General features: G+C 50.3%; 1 protein-coding gene across 1 annotated transcript in view; it reads left to right on the top strand.

Moving 5' to 3' along the window:
- polr3k (polymerase (RNA) III (DNA directed) polypeptide K) overlaps positions 1–19,862 on the top strand; it is a 55,875-nt gene extending 36,013 nt beyond the window's left edge. Inside the window, 3 exon segments of the mRNA XM_072559458.1 lie at positions 5,847–5,910; positions 5,913–5,933; positions 19,517–19,862. Coding sequence (XP_072415559.1) covers positions 5,847–5,910; positions 5,913–5,933; positions 19,517–19,644 — 213 coding nt within the window. The 3' untranslated portion in view covers positions 19,645–19,862.
- Positions 19,863–21,089: the final 1,227 nt, after the last annotated feature.

Genomic DNA, 21,089 nt, shown 5'->3' with positions numbered 1-21,089 from the left:
GGGGGGGAGAGAGAGAGAGAGACTGGGGGGGTGGGGGGAGAGAGAGAGAGAGAGACTGGGGGGGGTGGGGGGGAGAGAGAGAGAATGGGGGGGTTGGGGGGGGAGAGAGAGAGAGAGACTGGGGGGGTGGGGGGGAGAGAGAGAGAGAGAGACTGGGGGGGTGGGGGGGAGAGAGAGAGAGAGAGACTGGGGGGGGGTGGGGGGGGAGAGAGAGAGAGAGAGACTGGGGGGGGTGGGGGGGGAGAGAGAGAGAGAGACTGGGGGGGGTGGGGGGGGGAGAGAGAGAGAGACTGGGGGGGGTGGGGGGAGAGAGAGAGAGAGAGAGAGAGACTGGGGGGGGGTGGGGGGGGGAGAGAGAGACTGGGGGGGGTGGGGGGGGGAGAGAGAGAGAGAGACTGGGGGGGGTGGGGGGGGGAGAGAGAGAGAGACTGGGGGGTGTGGGGGGGGGAGAGAGAGAGAGAGACTGGGGGGTGTGGGGGGGGAGAGAGACAGAGAGACTGGGGGGTGTGGGGGGGGGAGAGAGAGACTGGGGGGGGGGGGGAGGAGAGAGAGAGAGAGAGACTGGGGTGGGTGGGGGGGGGAGAGAGAGAGAGAGACTGGGGGGGGTGGGGGGGGGAGAGAGAGAGAGAGAGAGACTGGGGGGGGTGGGGGGGAGAGAGAGAGAGACTGGGGGGGTGGGGTGGGAGAGAGAGAGACTGGGGGGTGTGGGGGGGGAGAGAGAGAGAGACTGGGGGGTGTGGGGGGGGAGAGAGACAGAGAGACTGGGGGGTGTGGGGGGGGGAGAGAGACAGAGAGACTGGGGGGTGTGGGGGGGGGAGAGAGACAGAGAGACTGGGGGGTGTGGGGGGGGAGAGAGACAGAGAGACTGGGGGGGTGTGGGGGGGGAGAGAGACAGAGAGACTGGGGGGGGTGGGGGGGAGAGAGAGAGAGACTGGGGGGGTGCGGGGGAGAGAGAGAGACTGTGGGGGGGGTGGGGGGGAGAGAGAGAGAGACTGGGGGGGTGCGGGGGAGAGAGAGAGACTGTGGGGGGGTGGGGGGGGGGAGAGAGAGAGAGACTGGGGGGGGTGGGGGGGGGGGAGAGAGAGAGACTGGGGGGGGTGGGGGGGGGAGAGAGAGAGAGACTGGGGGGGGTGGGGGGGGGAGAGAGACAGAGAGACTGGGGGGGGTGGGGGGGGGAGAGAGACAGAGAGACTGGGGGGGTGGGGGGGGGGAGAGAGACAGAGAGACTGGGGGGGGTGGGGGGGGGAGAGAGACAGAGAGACTGGGGGGGGTGGGGGGGGAGAGAGACAGAGAGACTGGGGGGTGTGGGGGGGGGAGAGAGACAGAGAGACTGGGGGGTGTGGGGGGGGGAGAGAGACCGAGACTGGGGGGTGTGGGGGGGGGAGAGAGACAGAGACTGGGGGGTGTGGGGGGGGGAGAGAGAGAGAGAGACTGGGGGGGGTGGGGGGGGGAGAGAGAGAGAGAGAGAGACTGGGGTGGGTGGGGGGGGGAGAGAGAGAGAGAGAGAGAGACTGGGGGGGGTGGGGGGGGGAGAGAGAGAGAGAGAGAGAGAGAGACTGGGGGGGGTGGGGGGGGGGAGAGAGAGAGAGAGAGAGAGAGAGACTGGGGGGGGTGGGGGAGAGAGAGAGAGAGAGACTGGGGGGGGTGGGGGGGAGAGAGAGAGAGACTGGGGGGGTGGGGGGGGGGAGAGAGAGAGAGACTGGGGGGGGTGGGGGGGGGGGAGAGAGAGAGACTGGGGGGGTGGGGGGGGGAGAGAGAGAGAGACTGGGGGGGGTGGGGGGGGGAGAGAGACAGAGAGACTGGGGGGGGTGGGGGGGGGAGAGAGACAGAGAGACTGGGGGGTGTGGGGGGGGGAGAGAGACAGAGAGACTGGGGGGTGTGGGGGGGGGAGAGAGACAGAGAGACTGGGGGGTGTGGGGGGGGGAGAGAGACCGAGACTGGGGGGTGTGGGGGGGGGAGAGAGACAGAGACTGGGGGGGGTGGGGGGGGGGAGAGAGAGAGAGAGAGAGACTGGGGTGGGTGGGGGGGGGAGAGAGAGAGAGAGAGAGAGACTGGGGGGGTGGGGGGGGGAGAGAGAGAGAGAGAGAGAGAGAGACTGGGGGGGGTGGGGGGGGGGAGAGAGAGAGAGAGAGAGAGAGAGACTGGGGGGGGTGGGGGGGGGGAGAGAGAGAGAGAGAGAGAGAGAGACTGGGGGGGGTGGGGGGGAGAGAGAGAGAGACTGGGGGGGGTGCGGGGGAGAGAGAGAGACTGTGGGGGGGTGGGGGGGGAGAGAGAGAGAGACTGGGGGGGGTGGGGGGGGAGAGAGAGAGAGACTGGGGGGGGTGGGGGGGGGAGAGAGAGAGAGACTGGGGGGGGTGGGGGGGGGAGAGAGAGAGAGACTGGGGGGGGTGGGGGGGGGAGAGAGAGAGAGACTGGGGGGGGTGGGGGGGGGAGAGAGAGAGCGACTGGGGGGGGGTGGGGGGGGGAGAGAGAGAGAGACTGGGGGGGTGGGGGGGGGAGAGAGAGAGAGACTGGGGGGGGTGGGGGGGGAGAGAGAGAGAGACTGGGGGGGGTGGGGGGGGGAGAGAGAGAGAGACTGGGGGGGGTGGGGGGGGGAGAGAGAGAGAGACTGGGGGGGGGGTGGGGGGGGGAGAGAGAGAGAGACTGGGGGGGGGTGGGGGGGGGAGAGAGAGAGAGACTGGGGGGGGGTGGGGGGGGGGAGAGAGAGAGAGACTGGGGGGGGGTGGGGGGGGGGAGAGAGAGAGAGACTGGGGGGGGTGGGGGGGGGGAGAGAGAGAGAGACTGGGGGGGTGGGGGGGGGAGAGAGAGAGACTGGGGGGGGGTGGGGGGGGGAGAGAGAGAGACTGGGGGGGGGTGGGGGGGGAGAGAGAGAGACTGGGGGGGGTGGGGAGAGAGAGAGACTGGGGGGGTGGGGGGGGAGAGAGAGACTGGGGGGGGTGGGGGGGGGGAGAGAGAGACTGGGGGGGGTGGGGGGGGGGAGAGAGAGAGAGACTGGGGGGGTGGGGGGGGGGAGAGAGAGAGAGACTGGGGGGGTGGGGGGGGGAGAGAGAGAGACTGGGGGGGGTGGGGGGGGGAGAGAGAGAGACTGGGGGGGGTGGGGGGGGGTAGAGAGAGAGACTGGGGGGTTGGGGGGGGGGGGAGAGAGAGAGACTGGGGGGGGTGGGGGGGGGGAGAGAGAGAGACTGGGGGGGGTGGGGGGGGGGGGGAGAGAGAGAGACTGGGGGGGTGGGGTGGGGGGGGGAGAGAGAGAGACTGGGGGGGTGGGGGAGAGAGAGAGACTGGGGGGGTGGGGAGAGAGAGAGACTGGGGGGGTGGGGAGAGAGAGAGACTGGGGGGGTGGGGAGAGAGAGAGACTGGGGGGGTGGGGGGGGAGAGAGAGAGACTGGGGGGGTGGGGGGGGGAGAGAGAGAGACTGGGGGGGGGTGGGGGGGGAGAGAGAGAGACTGGGGGGGTGGGAGAGAGAGAGACTGGGGGGGTGGGGGGGGGAGAGAGAGACTGGGGGGGGTGGGGGGGGGGAGAGAGAGACTGGGGGGGGTGGGGGGGGGGAGAGAGAGAGAGACTGGGGGGGTGGGGGGGGGGAGAGAGAGAGAGACTGGGGGGGTGGGGGGGGAGAGAGAGAGACTGGGGGGGGTGGGGGGGGGAGAGAGAGAGACTGGGGGGGGTGGGGGGGGGTAGAGAGAGAGACTGGGGGGTTGGGGGGGGGGGAGAGAGAGAGACTGGGGGGGGTGGGGGGGGGGAGAGAGAGAGACTGGGGGGGGTGGGGGGGGGGAGAGAGAGAGACTGGGGGGGTGGGGTGGGGGGGGGAGAGAGAGAGACTGGGGGGTGGGGAGAGAGAGAGACTGGGGGGGGTGGGGAGAGAGAGAGACTGGGGGGTGGGGAGAGAGAGAGACTGGGGGGGTGGGGAGAGAGAGAGACTGGGGGGTGGGGGGGGAGAGAGAGAGACTGGGGGGGTGGGGGGGGGAGAGAGAGACTGGGGGGGTGGGGGGGGAGAGAGAGAGAGAGACTGGGGGGGTGGGGGGGGGGAGAGAGAGACTGGGGGGGTGGGGGGGGGAGAGAGAGAGACTGGGGGGTTGGGGGGGGGGAGAGAGAGAGACTGGGGGGGTGGGGGGGGGGAGAGAGAGAGACTGGGGGGGGTGGGGGGGGGAGAGAGAGAGACTGGGGGGGTGGGGTGGGGGGGGGAGAGAGAGAGACTGGGGGGGTGGGGAGAGAGAGAGACTGGGGGGGTGGGGGGGGGAGAGAGAGACTGGGGGGGTGGGGGGGGGAGAGAGAGACTGGGGGGGGGTGGGGGGGGAGAGAGAGAGAGAGAGACTGGGGGGGGTGGGGGGGAGAGAGAGAGAGAGAGACTGGGGGGGTGGGGGGGGGGGAGAGAGAGACGGGGGGGTGGGGGGGGGGAGAGAGAGACGGGGGGGTGGGGGGGGAGAGAGAGAGAGAGACTGGGGGGGTGGGGGGGGGAGAGAGAGAGAGAGAGAGACTGGGGGGCGTGGGGGGGGAGAGAGAGAGAGAGAGAGAGAGAGACTGGGGGGGTGGGGGGGGGGAGAGAGAGACTGGGGGGGTGGGGGGGAGAGAGAGAGAGAGAGAGACTGGGGGGGGTGGGGGGGGGAGAGAGAGAGAGAGAGAGAGAGAGAGAGAGAGAGACTGGGGGGGTTGGGGGGGAGAGAGAGAGAGACTGGGGGGGTTGGGGGGGAGAGAGAGAGAGAGACTGGGGGGGTTGGGGGGGGAGAGGGAGAGAGACTGGGGGGGTTGGGGGGGGAGAGGGAGAGAGACTGGGGGGGTTGGGGGGGGAGAGAGAGAGAGAGACTGGGGGGGTTGGGGGGGAGAGAGAGAGAGACTGGGGGGGTTGGGGGGGGAGAGAGAGAGAGACTGGGGGGTTGGGGGGGGGAGAGAGGGAGAGACTGGGGGGGTTGGGGGGGAGAGAGGGAGAGACTGGGGGGGTTGGGGGGGGAGAGAGGGAGAGACTGGGGGGGTTGGGGGGGAGAGAGGGAGAGACTGGGGGGGTTGGGGGGAGAGAGGGAGAGACTGGGGGGGTTGGGGGGGAGAGACTGGGGGGGTTGGGGGGGAGAGAGGGAGAGACTGGGGGGGTTGGGGGGGAGAGACTGGGGGGGTGGGGGGGGAGTGGCGGGAAGAGAGAGACTGGGGTGTTGGGGGTGGAGTGGCGGGAAGAGAGAGACTGGGGTGTTGGGGGTGGAGAGGCGGGGAGAGAGAGACTGGGGGGGTGGGGGGGGGGAGAGAGAGAGAGAGAGAGAGAGACTGGGGGGGTGGGGGGGGGGAGAGAGAGAGAGAGAGAGAGAGACTGGGGGGGGTGGGGGGGGAGAGAGAGAGAGAGAGAGACTGGGGGGGGTGGGGGGGGAGAGAGAGAGAGAGAGAGACTGGGGGGGGTGGGGGGGGAGAGAGAGAGAGAGAGAGACTGGGGGGGGTGGGGGGGAGAGAGAGAGAGAGAGAGACTGGGGGGGGTGGGGGGGAGAGAGAGAGAGAGAGAGACTGGGGGGTTGGGGGGGGGAGAGAGAGAGAGAGACTGGGGGGTTGGGGGGGAGAGAGGGAGAGACTGGGGGGGAGAGAGGGAGAGACTGGGGGGGAGAGAGGGAGAGACTGGGGGGGTTGGGGGGGAGAGAGGGAGAGACTGGGGGGGTTGGGGGGGAGAGAGGGAGAGACTGGGGGGGTTGGGGGGGAGAGAGGGAGAGACTGGGGGGGTGGGGGGGGAGTGGCGGGGAGAGAGAGACTGGGTGTTGGGGGGGGAGTGGCGGGGAGAGAGAGACTGGGGTGTTGGGGGTGGAGAGGCGGGGAGAGAGAGACTGGGGGGGGTGGGGGGGGTACGCTAAGTAACACACAATGTTTTCTTTGTATTGAAGGTAACAAACAGAAAATATCCCAAGCTGAAAGAAGTCGATGATGTGTTAGGTGGAGCTGCTGCTTGGGAAATGTTGACTCTACCGCAGGTAAGAATTAAAACAACTTGTGGTCACACGCAAGATGCGGATGGTGAATACCAATTATTGTACTATAATATGTTGTTGTCATGGTGTAACATTGCCTATAGAGATCTATAGCTTTTAAAAGATAATTGAAAATTCTAGTTTATTGCTCAGAAAATGATGCATTGAGATTTCACGTTTTAAAACGTGTATTTTAAGAAATGAGTGAAGTTACTTAATTAAACATCTCTTTGTAGACAACTTGTGCCTTAACCCACAGAATGGAGTGCAATACAGAAAAAAACACATTTCAAACATATACTTTACACTATCCTTCATGTAGGCGTTAAATATTCCCAGGATCAATTCAAAGTGATACTGGGCCACTGGAGTTAATGCAAAATACTGCAGATGCTGTAGAGCTGAACTAAAAACAGTGCTGGAGATACCTGAATCATTTCCATTTACCATTACCATTGAGACTGACACTTTATCTGTACCTTTTCTCTCCTTCCATGCACATTCGCTCCTTCTTTTATTCTGGACAGCTTTTCCTACTTGTTCCTTCTCTCATTTTCAATGACGTAACAACTATCACTTTTCCAGCCACCTTCAGTTCTGAAGAAGTCACATAGACTTGAACTTTTACCATTTTACTCTCTGCAGGAACTGTCAGATGTGAATTTCTTCAACATTTTGATTTTATTCTTACCCCGAGAAATAAGTTCCTTTATAATTTTTCTGGAGACACACTTTCTGTAGCCCGCACTAAATGGTTCTTCCAGGCTCACATTAGCTCCCTGTGAATTTAATCTTTTCTACCTGAGCATGATTCCAATGTAGTAAACATTTTTGGACTTTTTGGTTACTAGCTCCCTAAATCTTAGAAACAGGCAGATCATAGAGTCATAGTCATAGGGATGTGCAGCACAGAAACAGATCCTTCGGTCTGAATCGTCCATGCTGACCAGATATCCTAACCCAATCTAGTCCCATTTGTCAGCATTTGGCCCATATCCTTCCAAACCCATCCAGATGCCTTTTATATGATGCAATTGTGGAGAAAGTGAGGACTGCAGATGCTGGAGATCAGAGCTGAAAATGTGGTGCTGGAAAAGCACAGCAGGTCAGGCAGCATCTGAGGAGCAGGAAAATCGACGTTTCAGGCAAAAGCCCTTCATCAGGGATCGATCAAGATCCCATTGTAGTTTGAGGTAACCTTAGAAAAGTAAAACAGTCCATAACATGTATGCATCTTTAACAGTGATAATGTGAGAGAAATGTAAGTTTAGAGCCAAATAGTGGTTGGACATACCACACAGAATGTACCCAACTGCGGACCAGACAGGTCAAGAGAGATCCCATGGATTTCCCAGCAGCCCAGCCAGATGTTAGTGACACTGCAGGCACCAGTGTCTTCCCCATACAGAAATAACTCTGAATTGCTCTCCGAGCTACTCTGACAGGCTGTTTCAAAACTGAGCACACCTAGATAATTCAGCCTCTCCTTCTGAGAGTACTGTTGCCTGGGACAGGTTGACTAGGTTAGGTCTGTGCTTTCTTGAATTTAGGGGAATGAGGGGTGACATTATTGAATCATATAAGATTCTTAAGAGGCTTGGCAAGGTAGATGCAGAAAGGTTGTTTTCCCTCTGTGGGGAGTGTGTGGGACCAGAGGACGTTATCTCGAAATGAGGGGTCATGCAATTAAGGCAGATGAGTAAGTTTTTTCTGAAGGTGGTGAATCCATTGAATTATTTACTACAGAGGGCTGTGTCATTAAGTATATTGAGGCCTGAGAATTTTTAATCAGTAAGGGACTTGAGGGATATTGGGTAGAGGATTGACTGACTGGCAGAAGGACGGGAGTTGATATAAGAGGTGTCTTTTATGTGATGGTAGCTGGTGACTAGTGGAGTTCCACAGGGGTCAGTGTTGGGATCACAGCCATTTACTTTAACGGTCTGGATGAAGGAACTGAGGGCATTGTTGCTAAGTTTGCAGATGACACAAAGATAGGTGAAGGGACAGGGAGTGTTGAGGAAGTAGGAAATTGCAAAAGGACTTGGAGACACAAGGAGAGTGAGCAAAGAAGTGGTCAAACACAGACAGTGTAGGAGAGTGTGAGGGTATGCACTTTAGTAGGAAGAATAGAGGTGTAGACTATTTAGTAAATGGAGAAAGTCTTCAAAATATGAAGCCCAAAAAGACTTGGGAGTCCTGCTTCAGGATTCTGAAGGTTAACGTGTAGGTTCATCTGGCAGTTAGGAAGGCAAATGCAATGTTAGCATTCATTTCAAGAGGGCTAAAATACAAAAGCAGAGTTGTGCTGTATAAGGCACTGGTGAGACAGTGTTTGGAATATTGTGAGCAGTTTTGGGCCCTGTATCTAAGAAAGGATGTGCTGGTCTCGGAGGGAGTCCACTGGAGGTTTACAAGAATGATGTCGGGGTTGAAGGGCTTGTCATATAAGGAGCGGTTGAGGACTCTGGGTCTGTACTTGATGGAGTTTAGCAGGATGAGGAGGGTTCTCACTGAAACTTACAGAATACTGAGAGGCCTGGATAGAGTGGATATGGAAAAGATGTTTCTACTAGTCGGAGAGACTAGGATTCAAGGACACAGCCCCAAAGTGAAGGGATCTTTGATCTGAGATGAGGAATTTCTTCAGCCAGTGGTGAATCTGTGGAACTCATTGCTGCAGAGGTCTGTGGAGGCCATATTGTTTGAGTATATTTCAGACAGAGATAGGTTCTTGACTAGTAAGGGGGACTAAGGATTCCAGGGAGAAGGCAGGAGAATGGGTTTGAGAGACATATCAGCCATGAATGAATGCTGGAGATAACTTGACCAAATGGCCTAATTCTGTGCCTTGGTCCTAGCTCAAAGAGAAACTAATAGTAGGTTACCATTTACTGTAAGGGGAATTTAATACCAAGGGAGGGAGTTTGGCTTCAAGTCTACAATGCACTGAAAGTGAGTCACAGAGGGTCATGGTCTTTGGAAGTCTGTTCCTGAAAAGGGATAGATTATTGCTAAGCAAGGGGGTTACAGCTAGGTAGATTTGAGGTTAGAAACATAGAAAGAATACAGCGCAGTACATGCCCTTTGGCCCTCGATGTTGCGCCGATCCAAGCCCACCTAACCTAAATAGCCCACTATCCTCCATATACCTATCCAATGCCCGTTTAAATGCCCATAAAGAGGGAGAGTCCACACTGCTACTGGCAGGTTACAATTAGATCAGCCCAGATTAGTCATCCGGCACCCCCACAAGTGAGTTTGAGACCCACCATGGCAGATGGTAAAACCTGAATTGAATAAAAGTTCAGAATAAAAAAACTTAACTAATGCCCACCGTGAATTAAGTGTTGATTACTGGAGCAGGAAGTTCAGAGAAACAAGAGACTTCGTCAGTTGTCTCTGTGTAAGAAGAGCTTGTTCAAAGCATATGGTCAGAATAAGCTGCAAGGTCGGAGTTCGAGAGCCTTCACCAGAGTGAGACTTGAGACAGAGTATGTAAGTGAGAACTTGGTTCAAAGTGGGAATTCAGAGCAGAGGGGAAAAGGCGTGCATTAATTAAAGTTTACTCTCCGAAATCAAGTCTCAACACCTGGGTGTTGACAGTGCAGGGAAAGCATCTGATGGGGGAGTAGGTTTGGTCAGTATTGCCAATCTTTTTAAAGTGTAAATTGTATATTTAGTTTTTTATGTTTAGGTCTCCAGAGTTCTTGTCTCTCTTTCTGAGACGTAGCCTGTTAGTTTATTGTAGTGCATCTGTACTTTAAAGATAACAAATAGGTTTTAGAATTACAGGATGCCAAGTTAGAAGGGCCGTGTGGAATGTGCTTACTGCTATAACTATGAAGCCATGGACATTCCATGTGTGACAGACACAGAACATCTGCACAACGTATCACAGCTGTGCCAATTTGAACTCTGGGCTTTGGAACTTGAGCATTTGTGAAAAAGAAGACTGTTAAGGATAGCACAGATAGGGAAGTAGTCACGTAGATTTTACAAGTGTTACTGTCAGAGAGGGAATGGGTGACTACCAACCAGACTGAGAAAACCAAGCAGGTAGTGCAGGAGTCCCCTGGATCAATTGTGCTTTCTAATTGGTATTCCACTTTGGAAACTGGTAAGGATGTGGTTCCTTGAGGAAGTGCAATCTGAGCCAAGCCCATGGCACCCCGAGTGACTCGGCTGTACACAGAGGAAGAAGAAGAATGGCAGAACAATAGTAGTAGGTTATTGTCATTGTCATGTGGATCAGACAGGCATTTCTGTAGCGTGAAACATGACGCCAGCATGGCACATTACCTGCTGGCATAGTTTTACTCAGGACATCCTCTGACAGAGGGGGATTAGCCAGACATTGTGGTCTACATTGGCACCAGCGATATAGGTAGGAGGAAGAATGAGGTATTTAAAGCAGATCTCAGGGAATTAAGTAAGTTAAATCAGGACTTTGAGCAGTAATCTCAAGATAACTTCCTGCATGTGCGAGTGAGCATAAGGACGGGGGTGTTGATCAATTGAATACGTGACTGGAGACCTGAGAGAGCATCAGATTTCTGAGGAATTGGGCCTGTCTTTGGAGCAGTTGGCACCTGTATAAGCTGAATGTGTTGTACCTTCATAGACTGGGGCTAATATCACCATGGAGATTTGCTCGTGTTGTTGGAGGATGGGTTTAAGCTAACTTCTCAAGATAGGAACCTGAGTGGTAACTCGAATTGGAAGGAAGCATTGTTGGTAACCGAGTACAACAGTCCCCCATAGGAAACTAGTTAGAGAAATTAAAACATGAGATAGGAAGTAATGTACTGGCATGATTTAATGATTAACTAACAGACTAAAAGCAGAGTGTAGGAATAAATGTGTCTTTGCAGTGTTGGCAAGCTATGAGTAGTCGGGTGTCACAAGCCTCAGTACGTGGGGTCCTAGTTATTGACCATATTTGGGGATCAAATATAATATTTCCAAATCTGTAGATGCTGAGTGGAAATATGTATGAGAAAGATGTCAAAAAACTTCAGGAGGGTTTGGACAGGAATATAAAGGGTTAAAATAAAATTGAGGTAATCCCACTTTGGTAGGACAAACAAATGTGCAGTGAATTTCTTAAATGGTCAGAAATCTCTGAAGGCTAACAGTTAGCCTTCACTGTAAGAGGATTTGTGTAAGAGAGTAATCATGTCTGTCTTCAGTTATATAGGAGTTTGGTTAGACTGCAACTGGAGATCTGTTGCTTTACTTATCTAAGAAATCATATTGCCATAGAGGGAATGCAACAAAGGTTCACCAGATTTCTCCCTGGGATGGCAAGACCATTCACTGAAGAAAGATTGGGAAAACTGGGCCTGTATTCTGTAGAGTTTTGAAGAATGAAAATTGGAATTTCCAAAATACTAAAAAAAAGAGACACGAGGAAGATGCAGCTAAGATGGCTCCTCTGGTTAACATATTTAGAACCAAGGAGTTCAGTTTAAACATAAGGCGGATACCAACTGGGCCTAAGTCAAGGAGAATTGGTTTCCTCAAGAAAGTTGTGAACTTTGGAATTCTCTACCGCAGAGGCTGTGGAAGCTAGTTTGAGTAAGTTTGAAGGTAGAAATTGAAGGGAGGTGGGTTCAGATTTTTGAGACATTGGGACCAGTTCTGGGGGAGGTGCGACTATTACAAATTGGATGGTCTACACCTGGGCTGGACTGGAACCAATGTCCTTGGGGGTGCTTTTGCTAATGCTGTTGGGGTGGGTTTTAAACTAATGTGGCAGGGGGGTGGGAGCCAAATGAGGTTCATGGACAGTAAGGAGGCAGTAACTAAAGCCTGTAAGGAACTAGATAATGAAGTCAGCGTGACTAAGGGGAAAGAGTAGACAGGGAGAAGATGATGAACGCAAAGGGACAGGTGGTCTGAGATGCATTTGTTTTAATGTGAGAAATGTAGTAGGTAAGGCAGATGAACTTGGGGCTTGGATTAGTACCTGGGAGTATGTTATTGCTATTACTGAGACTTGGTTGAGGGAACGGCATGATTGGCAACTAAATGTCCCAGGATATCGATGCTTCAGGCGGGATAGAGAGGGAGGTAAAAGGGTTGGTGGAGTTGCATTACTGGTTTAAAGATATCACAGCTGTGCTGAGGGAGGGCACTATGGAGAACTCGAGCAGTGAGGCAATATGGGCAGAGCTCAGAAATAGGAAGGGTGTGTAAAAATGTTGAGGCTGTGCTATAGCCCTCCTAACAATGAGCATGAGATATAGGTGCAAATATGTAAACAGATCATGGAAAGATGTAGGAGCAACAGGGTACTGGTGAAAGGAGATTTTAATTTTTCTCAACATTGACTGGGATTCACTTGGTGTTAGAGGTCTAGGTAGAACAGAATTTGTAAGGAGCATCCAGAAGGGTTTTTTAGAGCAGTAATGTAAATAGTCCAACTCTGAAAAGGGCCATATTGGACTTGGAGTTGGGGAATGAGCCCAGTCGGGTGGTTGAAGTTTCAGTAGGGCATTGCTTTGGGATAGTGATCACATTTCTGTAAGTTTTAGAATACTCATGGACAAAGACAAGAGTGTTCCTTAAGGAAGAGTGCAAAACTGGGAGAAGGCCAACTATAGCAAAATTCAGCAGGAGCTGGGGAATGTGGATTAGAAGCGCTTGTTTGAAGATAAATATACATTGGATATGTGGGAGGCTTTTAAAGAGAGATGAATTAGAGTTCAGGAGAGACATGTTCCTGTGAAAATGAGGGATTGAAATGGCAAGATTAGGGAACCATGGATGACTGGTGAAATTATGAGATTAGCCAAGACGAAAATGAAAGCATACATAAGGTCTAAGCAACTAAAGACAGATGAAGCTTTGGAAGGATATCGGGAATGTAGGACCCATCTGAAATGAGAAATTAAAACGGCTAAAGGGGGTCATGAGATATCCTTAGTGAGCAGGGTTAAGGCAAATCCCAAAGCCTTGTATTTGTATATAATGAGCAAGAGGGTAACTAGAGAAAGGGTTGGCCACTTGAGGACAAAGGAGGAAAGTTATGCGTGGAGTCAGAGAAAATGGATGAGATTCTTAATGAATACTTTGTATCAGTATTCACTGAGGGGAGGTTAGGATGTTGAGGTTAGGGATAGATGTTTGATTACTCTAGGTCAAGTTGGTATAAGGAGGGAGGAAATGTTGGGTATTCTAAAAGGCATTAAGGTGGACAAGTCCCCAGGTCCGGATGGGATCTATCCCAGGTTACTGAGGGAGGCTAGAGAGGAAATAGCTGGTGCCTTGGCTTTGCAGCATCCTCGAACATGGGTGAGGTCCCAGAGGACTGGAGAATTGCTAATGTTTCCCCCTTGTTTAAGAAAGTAGCAGGGATACTCCAGGTAATTATAGACCGGTGAGCCTGACATCAGTGGTAGGGAAACTGCTGGATACGGAGGTTACTGAGGGATAGGATCAATTCCCATTTGGAAGAAAATGGGCTGATCAGTGATAGGCAACGTGGTTTTGTGCAGGGAAGGTCATGTCTTACCAATTTAGTAGAATTCTTTGAGGAAGTGACAAAGTTGATTGAGGGAATGGCTATAGATGTCATATACACGGACTTCAGTAAGGCATTTGATAAGGTTCCCCACAGTAGACTAATGGAGAAAGTGAAGTCTCATGGGACCCAGGGTGTTCTAGCTAGATGGATAGAGAACTGGCTGGGCAGCAGGAGATGTAGTAGTGGAAAGGAGTTCTTCAAAGTGGAGAACTGTGACTAGTAGTGTTCCACAGGGATCAGTGCTGGGACAACTGTTGTTTGTGATATACATAAATGATCTGGAGGGAGGTAAAGCTGGTCTGATTAGCAAGTTTGCAGAACACTAAGATTGGAGTAGCAGATGGTGAAGGGGACTGTCAGAGAATCCAGCAGAATATACATAGATTGGAGAGTTGGGTGGAGAAATGGCAGATGGACTTTAATCTGGGTAAATGCAAGGTGATGCATTTTTCAAGATCCAATTCAAGAGCGAACTATACAATAAATGGAAAAGTCCTGGGGCAAATTGATGTACAGAGAGATCTGGGTGTTCAGGTCCATTGTTCCCTGAAGGTGGCAATGCAGGTCTATAGGCATGCTTTCCTTCATCGAACGGGGTATTGATATGAGAGTTGGCAGGTCATGTTATAGTTGTATAGGACTTTGGTTCAGCCACATTTGGAATACTGCGTACAGTTCTGGTTGCCACATTACCAAAAGTATGTGGATGCTTTGGGGAGGTTCACCAGGATGTTGCCTGGTATGGAGGGTGCTAACTATGAGGAGAGGTTGAGTAGATTAGGATTATTTTCATTAGAAAGACAGAGGTTGAGGGGGACCTGATTGAGGTCTACAAAATCATGAGAGGTATAGACAGGGTGGATAGCAAGAAACTTTTTCCGCAGAGTGGGGGACTCAATTAGGGGTCATGAGTTCAAAGTGAGAGGGGAAAAGTTTAAGGGAGATATGTGTGGAAAGCTCTTTACGCAGGGGGTGGTGGGTGCCTGGTGGTTGCCAGTTTAGGTGGTAGGCTCAGGTACGATAGCATCATTTAAGATGTGTCTAGACAGATACATGAATGGGCAGGGAGCAAAGGGATACAGATCCTTAGAAAATAGGCGGCAGGTTTAGATAGAGGATCTGGATCGGCACAGGCTTGGAGGGCCTGTTCCTGTGTTCGAATTTTCTGTGTTCTTTGAAGCTTAATGACAGCACCCTCCAAATCCTTACCTCTGTCCAGCTGCCTGTTTCCATTATTTTGTCCAATCGTAGCCAAAGTATCATTTACAATGGTTTCTTGCTTCTACTCGAGTGTTGCCCAAAGGTGTTTTATTAGACCTATCCTCCTCAACATCTAGCTGCATGTTGGCACAGTAGTTGCTTTCACATGCATGTTCATGACACCCAGCTCCTCCATCTCAACATGTCTCAACCCCTGCACTGATACCAAATTATCAGAGTGCTTATACCCAGCATTCAGTAACGGTAAAGCATAAATTTTCTCCTGTTAAACACTGGGAAGGCTGAAGCCATGGCATTTTGTTCCCACTCTTAAACTCCATTCCTGAGGCACCAACTCCAAGTCTATCCCTGGCAACTATCTGAAATTAAATAAGATTTAATTTAGTAGCTTGTTGAAGGCACATCATCTCAGTCCTAGGGTATTGGCGTTCCACAGGATAGATGCTATTATTCTGTTCAGAGATGTTAGGCCATGCATGTGGAGCAGGTGTAATTTGAACACAGACCTTCTGATTCATAGAGTGGGACTTTACCACTGTGGAGACAAGAGTCCCATGTTCTTCAACCGAACTACCTGCAGTTCTTTCATCATTGACCTATTCTCCATTATAAGGTCAGAAGTAAGGTTATTTGCTGACAATCACACAATATTCAGCACAATTTGCAACTTAGATACTGAAGTAGCCTGTGTTCATATATGTGAAGAACTGGGCAATGTTCAGATCTGGGATAATAAGTGGCAAATAATATTCACACTACACAAATGTGTCAATAACCATCTCCAACAAGGGACTGTCTACCTTTAATATTAAATTGCATTTGTGTTGGTGCTCTTTCTCTTGGAGAGGTTTTGCCACAGTGCTGCAGGAAGATCTGCTTCAGAAGCAGTGAGTAAATGGCTTTAAGCGCCTTGCATGTTTAGAAGCATGAATGGGTGGAGTCAGGTTCACACAGACTTGGGGTTTTAGTTTTGCTTTCAGTTGGGTTTTGGAGTTTGGAGTTTGCTGTTGAAGCTGCTAGATACAGCTCTCTCTCTCTCCGATGCTAGACTGTTCCTGTCTCATGGACTGGAGAGGGCACATGAGAAGATTGTTTTGCTGAATTTGCCTTTGCCAAGGGTGGGTTTGAGATGCTGTTATAATGGGACAGTTGATAATTAAATATTTAAAGTATGATAGAGTTACCAATTCTTCTTTTGTTTGTATTTTAACTGTTGTGAGAATAAAGTGTGATTTACTTCAAGTCTAGTGGTGGACCAGTTGAATCACAATTGGAACACAGCCCCTTACATTTGTCTTTAAATAAAATAAGTAGTTAGAGTTTGGGCGGTGGGGAGGGGAGATACTGTCATAGGCTATCAGTGTCTTAGGAATAGCCATTGACCAAATACTTAACTGGGCTAGGAATTCTGCAGTGAGTAACTCTCTGTCCACCATCTACAAGTCACAGGTTAGGAGTGTGATGAAATACTCTCCTCTGAGTAAAGCTCCAATAACACATTTAGGTAAAAGTAGCTGATTTGATTGTCTCGACTCCATTTTATTACCCTAAATATTCATTATCTACTGCCAATGCTCAGTGTGCTTAAAAGGTACACTACAGTTAACTGCCCTTGGCAAACCTATGGTCCGTACCGGTGAGGACAGTAGATGCATAGAAATACCACCTGCAAGTTCTTCTCCAAGCCACTCACCACCCTGACTGGGGATTATTTCATCAATACCACATCTGTGGTTAATATATCCCCTATGATAGGGGTGCTATAACTGCTCACCACTGCCTTCCCTGGGGTAATTATAGATGGACAATAAATGCTGGCCTTGCCAGCGACACTCAGCCCAGTTTTTGCCAGGGGGGTAAGAATCTTTTAAAGTTTTACTGTGATGGTCATACAGCATGGAGACAGGCCGTTTGGCCCAAACTCTATGTGTACCACCCTCTGTGAAAAAGTTGCCCCTGAGGTTCCCATTTATTCTTTCTCCTCTTACCTTAAACTGATGCCCTCTAGTCCTTTATTCAGACTGGGCGCATTCACTCTATCCATGCCTCTCATGATCTTATACACCTCTATAAGGTTCTCACCTCAGTCTCCGATGGTCTAAAGGAAAAGTCCTAGCTTGTCCAACCTCTCCCTATAAACTCATACCTTTGTGTCCAGGGAACGTCCTTGTAAATTTCTTCTGCAGTCTTTCCAGTTTAATAACGTCCATCCTATGACAAGGTGACCAAAACTGAACACAGTACTCCAAGTGCAGCCTCACCGATATCCTGCAACATAACTTCCCAACTTCTAAACTCAGTGCCCTGACTAATGAAGACCAATATGCCAAAAGTCATCTTCACTGCGACTCCGCTTTCAGAACTGTGTACCTGAACTCGAAGATCCCTCTGCTCCACGACACTCTAAGGCTTTACCATTCACCGTGAAACTCCTACCTTGATTTTACTTTCCAAAATGCAAGACCTCAAACTTATCTATATCAATCTCCATTCCTTGGTCTACTTCCCCAGCTGATTAATCTCTGATAACCTTCCTCAGTGTCCACGATTCCACCTATTTCGGTGAAATCTGCAAACTTACTAATCATGCCTTGTACATTCTCATCCAAATCATTGATATAGATAATAAACAGCAGTGGACCCAGCATCGACCTCTGAGGCACTCCACTAGTGATAGGCCTTCAGTCTGATAAGCATCCTTCCAGTATTACCCTTTGCTTCTTACTATCAAGCCAATTTGCAAGCTCCTCCATGTGATCTAACCTTCCAGAGCAGCATAGTGTGGAACCTGATTAAAGGCCTTCCTGAAATTCACAGACTACCGCCCTGGCAACCAAAGAACTAACGAATGTGAGGCATGCTCTCCCACTCGCAAAGCTGTGCTGACTACTCTTTATCAAACCCTGTCTTTCCAATCCCTCAGAATTTTCTCAAGTAGCTACCTACTACAGATGTTATACTTTTTTTTCTAGCTCTATATAAATCACTCTGCAGGCCTTCATCCCTATTTCTACCTGTGTCATTTGTGTCAATGTGCATAATGACTCCTGGCTGTTCACCCTCCCCCTTGAGAACATTCTGCAGCCACTGAGACATCTTGGACCCCAACACCTGGGAGGCAACACACCATCCTGGATTCTCTTTGCAGCCATAATCTCCTGTTTGTCCCCCTACCCATAGAGTCTCCTAAAGTCTTGTTTACCTTTACCGTTTCCTATTCTGCACCAGAGCCAGTCATAGTGCCATCGATCTGGCTACTATTGGAGGTGTAGTGGACAAACAAGGTTACCTCAGATTACAACAGAACCTTGATCAGATGGATCAATGGGCTGAGAAGTGGCAGATGGAGTTTAATTTGCATTCTGAAAAAGCAAATCAGAGCATGTCCTATACACTTAATGGGAAGGTCTGAGGTAGTGTTGCTGAACAAAGACCTTGGAATGCAAGTTCATGGCTCTTTGAAAGTGGAGTTGCAGGTAGATAGGATAGTGAAGAAGGGGTTTGGTATGCTTTCCTTTATTGGTCAGAGTATTGAGTACAGGAGCTGGGAGGTCATGTTGTGGCTGGACAGGACATTGGTTAGGCCATTGTTGGAAGATTGCATGCAATTCTGGTCTCCTTCCAATTGGAAAGATGTTGTGAAACTTGAAAGGGTTCACAAAAGGTTTATAAGGATGTTGCCAGGGTTGGAGGATTTGAGCTGCAGTGAGGGGCTGTTTTCCCTGGAGCGTCGGAGACTGAGGGGTGACCTTATAGAGGTTTATAAAATCATGAGGGGCATGGATAGGATAAATAGACAAAGTCTTTTCCCTGGGGTGTGGGAGTCCAGAAGTAGAGGGCATAGGTTTAGGGTGAGAGGGGAAAGATAAGAGATCTAAGGGGCAACTTCACATACAGGGTGGTACGTGTATGGAATGAGCTGCCAGAGGAAGTGGTGGAGGCTGGTACAATTCAAAAGACATCTGGACCGGTATATGAATAGAAGGGTTGAGAGGGATATGGGCCAAGTGCTGGCAAATGGGATTAGATTAGGTTGGGATATCTGATTAGTATGGAAGAGTTAGACTAAAGGGTCTGTTTCCATGCTGTACATCTCTATGACTTTATGCTGCTTTCCCCTGAACGGTCATGCCCCCAACACTATCCAAAATGGTATACTTTGAGGGTAATGGCCATAGGGGATTCCTGCACTCTGTCTACTCCCTTTGCCTTTCCTCGTGTGACAAACCTCACTAAAACTCTTATGAAACGCTCAGCATCTCGGATGATCCGGAGTGCATCCAGCTCCCTAACACTGTCTCCAAGGAACTGCAGCTAAGTGCACTTCCCACAGACATAGTTGTCAGGAACAATGCAAGTCCCTGAGCTCCCACATCCTGCAGGAGGAACATATGACTGCCCTGCCATCTTAACTGCTGTAAAACTAAAAAGGAAAGTTAAAAGGACTTTAGCTGAGCTTACCTGTACTTTTTGCTGAGTTAAGCAAAGCCTTGACTTTTAAATCCTCAGCCTCGTTTCAAATCCCTTATTTCACTCCTTTGTATCTTTTATAAATATTCTCTAACCAACTTATGCACTGTCACCCATTATCCAATTGGCTTCCCTTTCAGATGTCATCTTGCTGCCCTAATATAGTCTGGCCAGGTGTTTCATTTTGCATCCTTAAAAGGTGCTTATGAATGCGGAATCTGGTCAGTGAAGTAGATTAGGAAGAGCTTTATTATACACTGATAAGACTACTCGCACGTGAATTGCATATAATAGGTAATAAGTGTACCGTGTTGACCTCAGTCTTACAACTATCCAACTTTTTCTTTCCCCTGTGTTTTTGTAGAAGCCTGTCCCAAATGTGAACACCCTAGAGCATATTTCATGCAAATACAAACCAGGTCTGCAGATGAACCCATGACTACGTTTTACAAGTGCTGCAATCCAGACTGTGGACATCGATGGAGGGACTAAGTTTTATTCATGCTGAATCCTAACATTTGTGAACTGAAGATATTTTGAATGATGTATATTGTACTCAATTTACTGGATTTGTAACTGTGGTTAGCAGCCGTATTTGATTTGTTTTTCTCAAGCTTTAATTCAGTTGCTATGAAAATTTCTAAACTAACATTGTAGGAGATTACTACCAATGATTTCAGAATTTATTAAAATAAAATTGACTGCTTCTCTTTGTAGTCCTGATAACTGCTAGAATAGAACTTGGGAAAAAAAAGTTGGATATGACCATTTGCAATTAGTGGGGATTTTATGATGAATAAGAGAACATTTTACTTTCCTATCCCTCAACTATTAAGTACATACAAAGATTAATGACATAAGGGGTTTAAAAACAATGAAATATTTATAAGCTTGAAGCACCCTAAACACACTTATTATGACTTCTTGTAAGGGAGTGGATTGGTAACAGTAAATTGGATGTTTTTTGATACTTTGTCATCTACATCACCTTAAACCAGTCTAGAGGTGACTCTGTTTGCCACTGGGCAACATTAAGCAAATGGCAAAATGCCTGATTGCAGAGAGAGGTTCTAGGTAGAAATGGATATCAAGGTAGAAGAGTAATGGGAAATAATTAAAAAGATAACTTGGCTTCGAGGCTTTCCATTCAGCTCTCGGTTTACACTAAGACATCTGTGGTATAAATGGAAATGCCTTCCTTGTGTAGCATGGTATTTAATTTCTTTGACATTCCTGACTGTGGGATGTTACGTGAAATGTACTAAATTTTATGGTCAACATTTGCTGTCTTAGCTTTGAACTAGTGAATGTAATATGTACTTGTTTCTATTAAATTGCACAGGAAATTCTAATTTATTTACAAAAATATTTAACATGAACAAAATGTAAATGTTTGTTGATATGTAGGTAACTGAGGGGCATGGATAGGATAAATAAAGTATTTTCCCTGGGGTCAGGGAGTCCAGAACTAGAGGGCATAGGTTTAGGGTGAGAGGGGAAAGATATAAAAGAGACCTAAGAGGTAACTTTTTTTAAAAAAGAGGGTGGTACGTGTATGGAATGAGCTGCCACAGGAAGTGGTAGAGGCTAGTACAATTGCAGCATTTAAGAGGCATTTGGATGGGTATATGAATAGGAAGGGTTGAGGGATATGGGCCAGGTGCTGGCAGGGGTACTAGATTGGGTTGGGATATCTGGTCGGCATGGACGGGTTGGACCAAAGGGTCTGTTTCCATGCTGTACAACTTTATGACTCTGACTCTAGTATGCATCCCAAACATGCTGCTGCAAATAGGACAGAATACCAGAGTTTTTAAACAAGTTATTGGCTCAGGATTTCCTCTCCATACACATTTAGCTCCTTTATTGTAATAAAAGGACGGAGTGCGGTTATGAAACAAAGGCATGCACAGATTCAGCATTGGATAATTCCACAG

Source organism: Chiloscyllium punctatum, chromosome 40 (genome assembly GCF_047496795.1).
Source record: "Chiloscyllium punctatum isolate Juve2018m chromosome 40, sChiPun1.3, whole genome shotgun sequence".
Taxonomy (NCBI): domain Eukaryota; kingdom Metazoa; phylum Chordata; class Chondrichthyes; order Orectolobiformes; family Hemiscylliidae; genus Chiloscyllium; species Chiloscyllium punctatum.
Note: the sequence above shows the minus strand (reverse complement) of the source record. Positions and strands in the feature narration are given on the sequence as shown.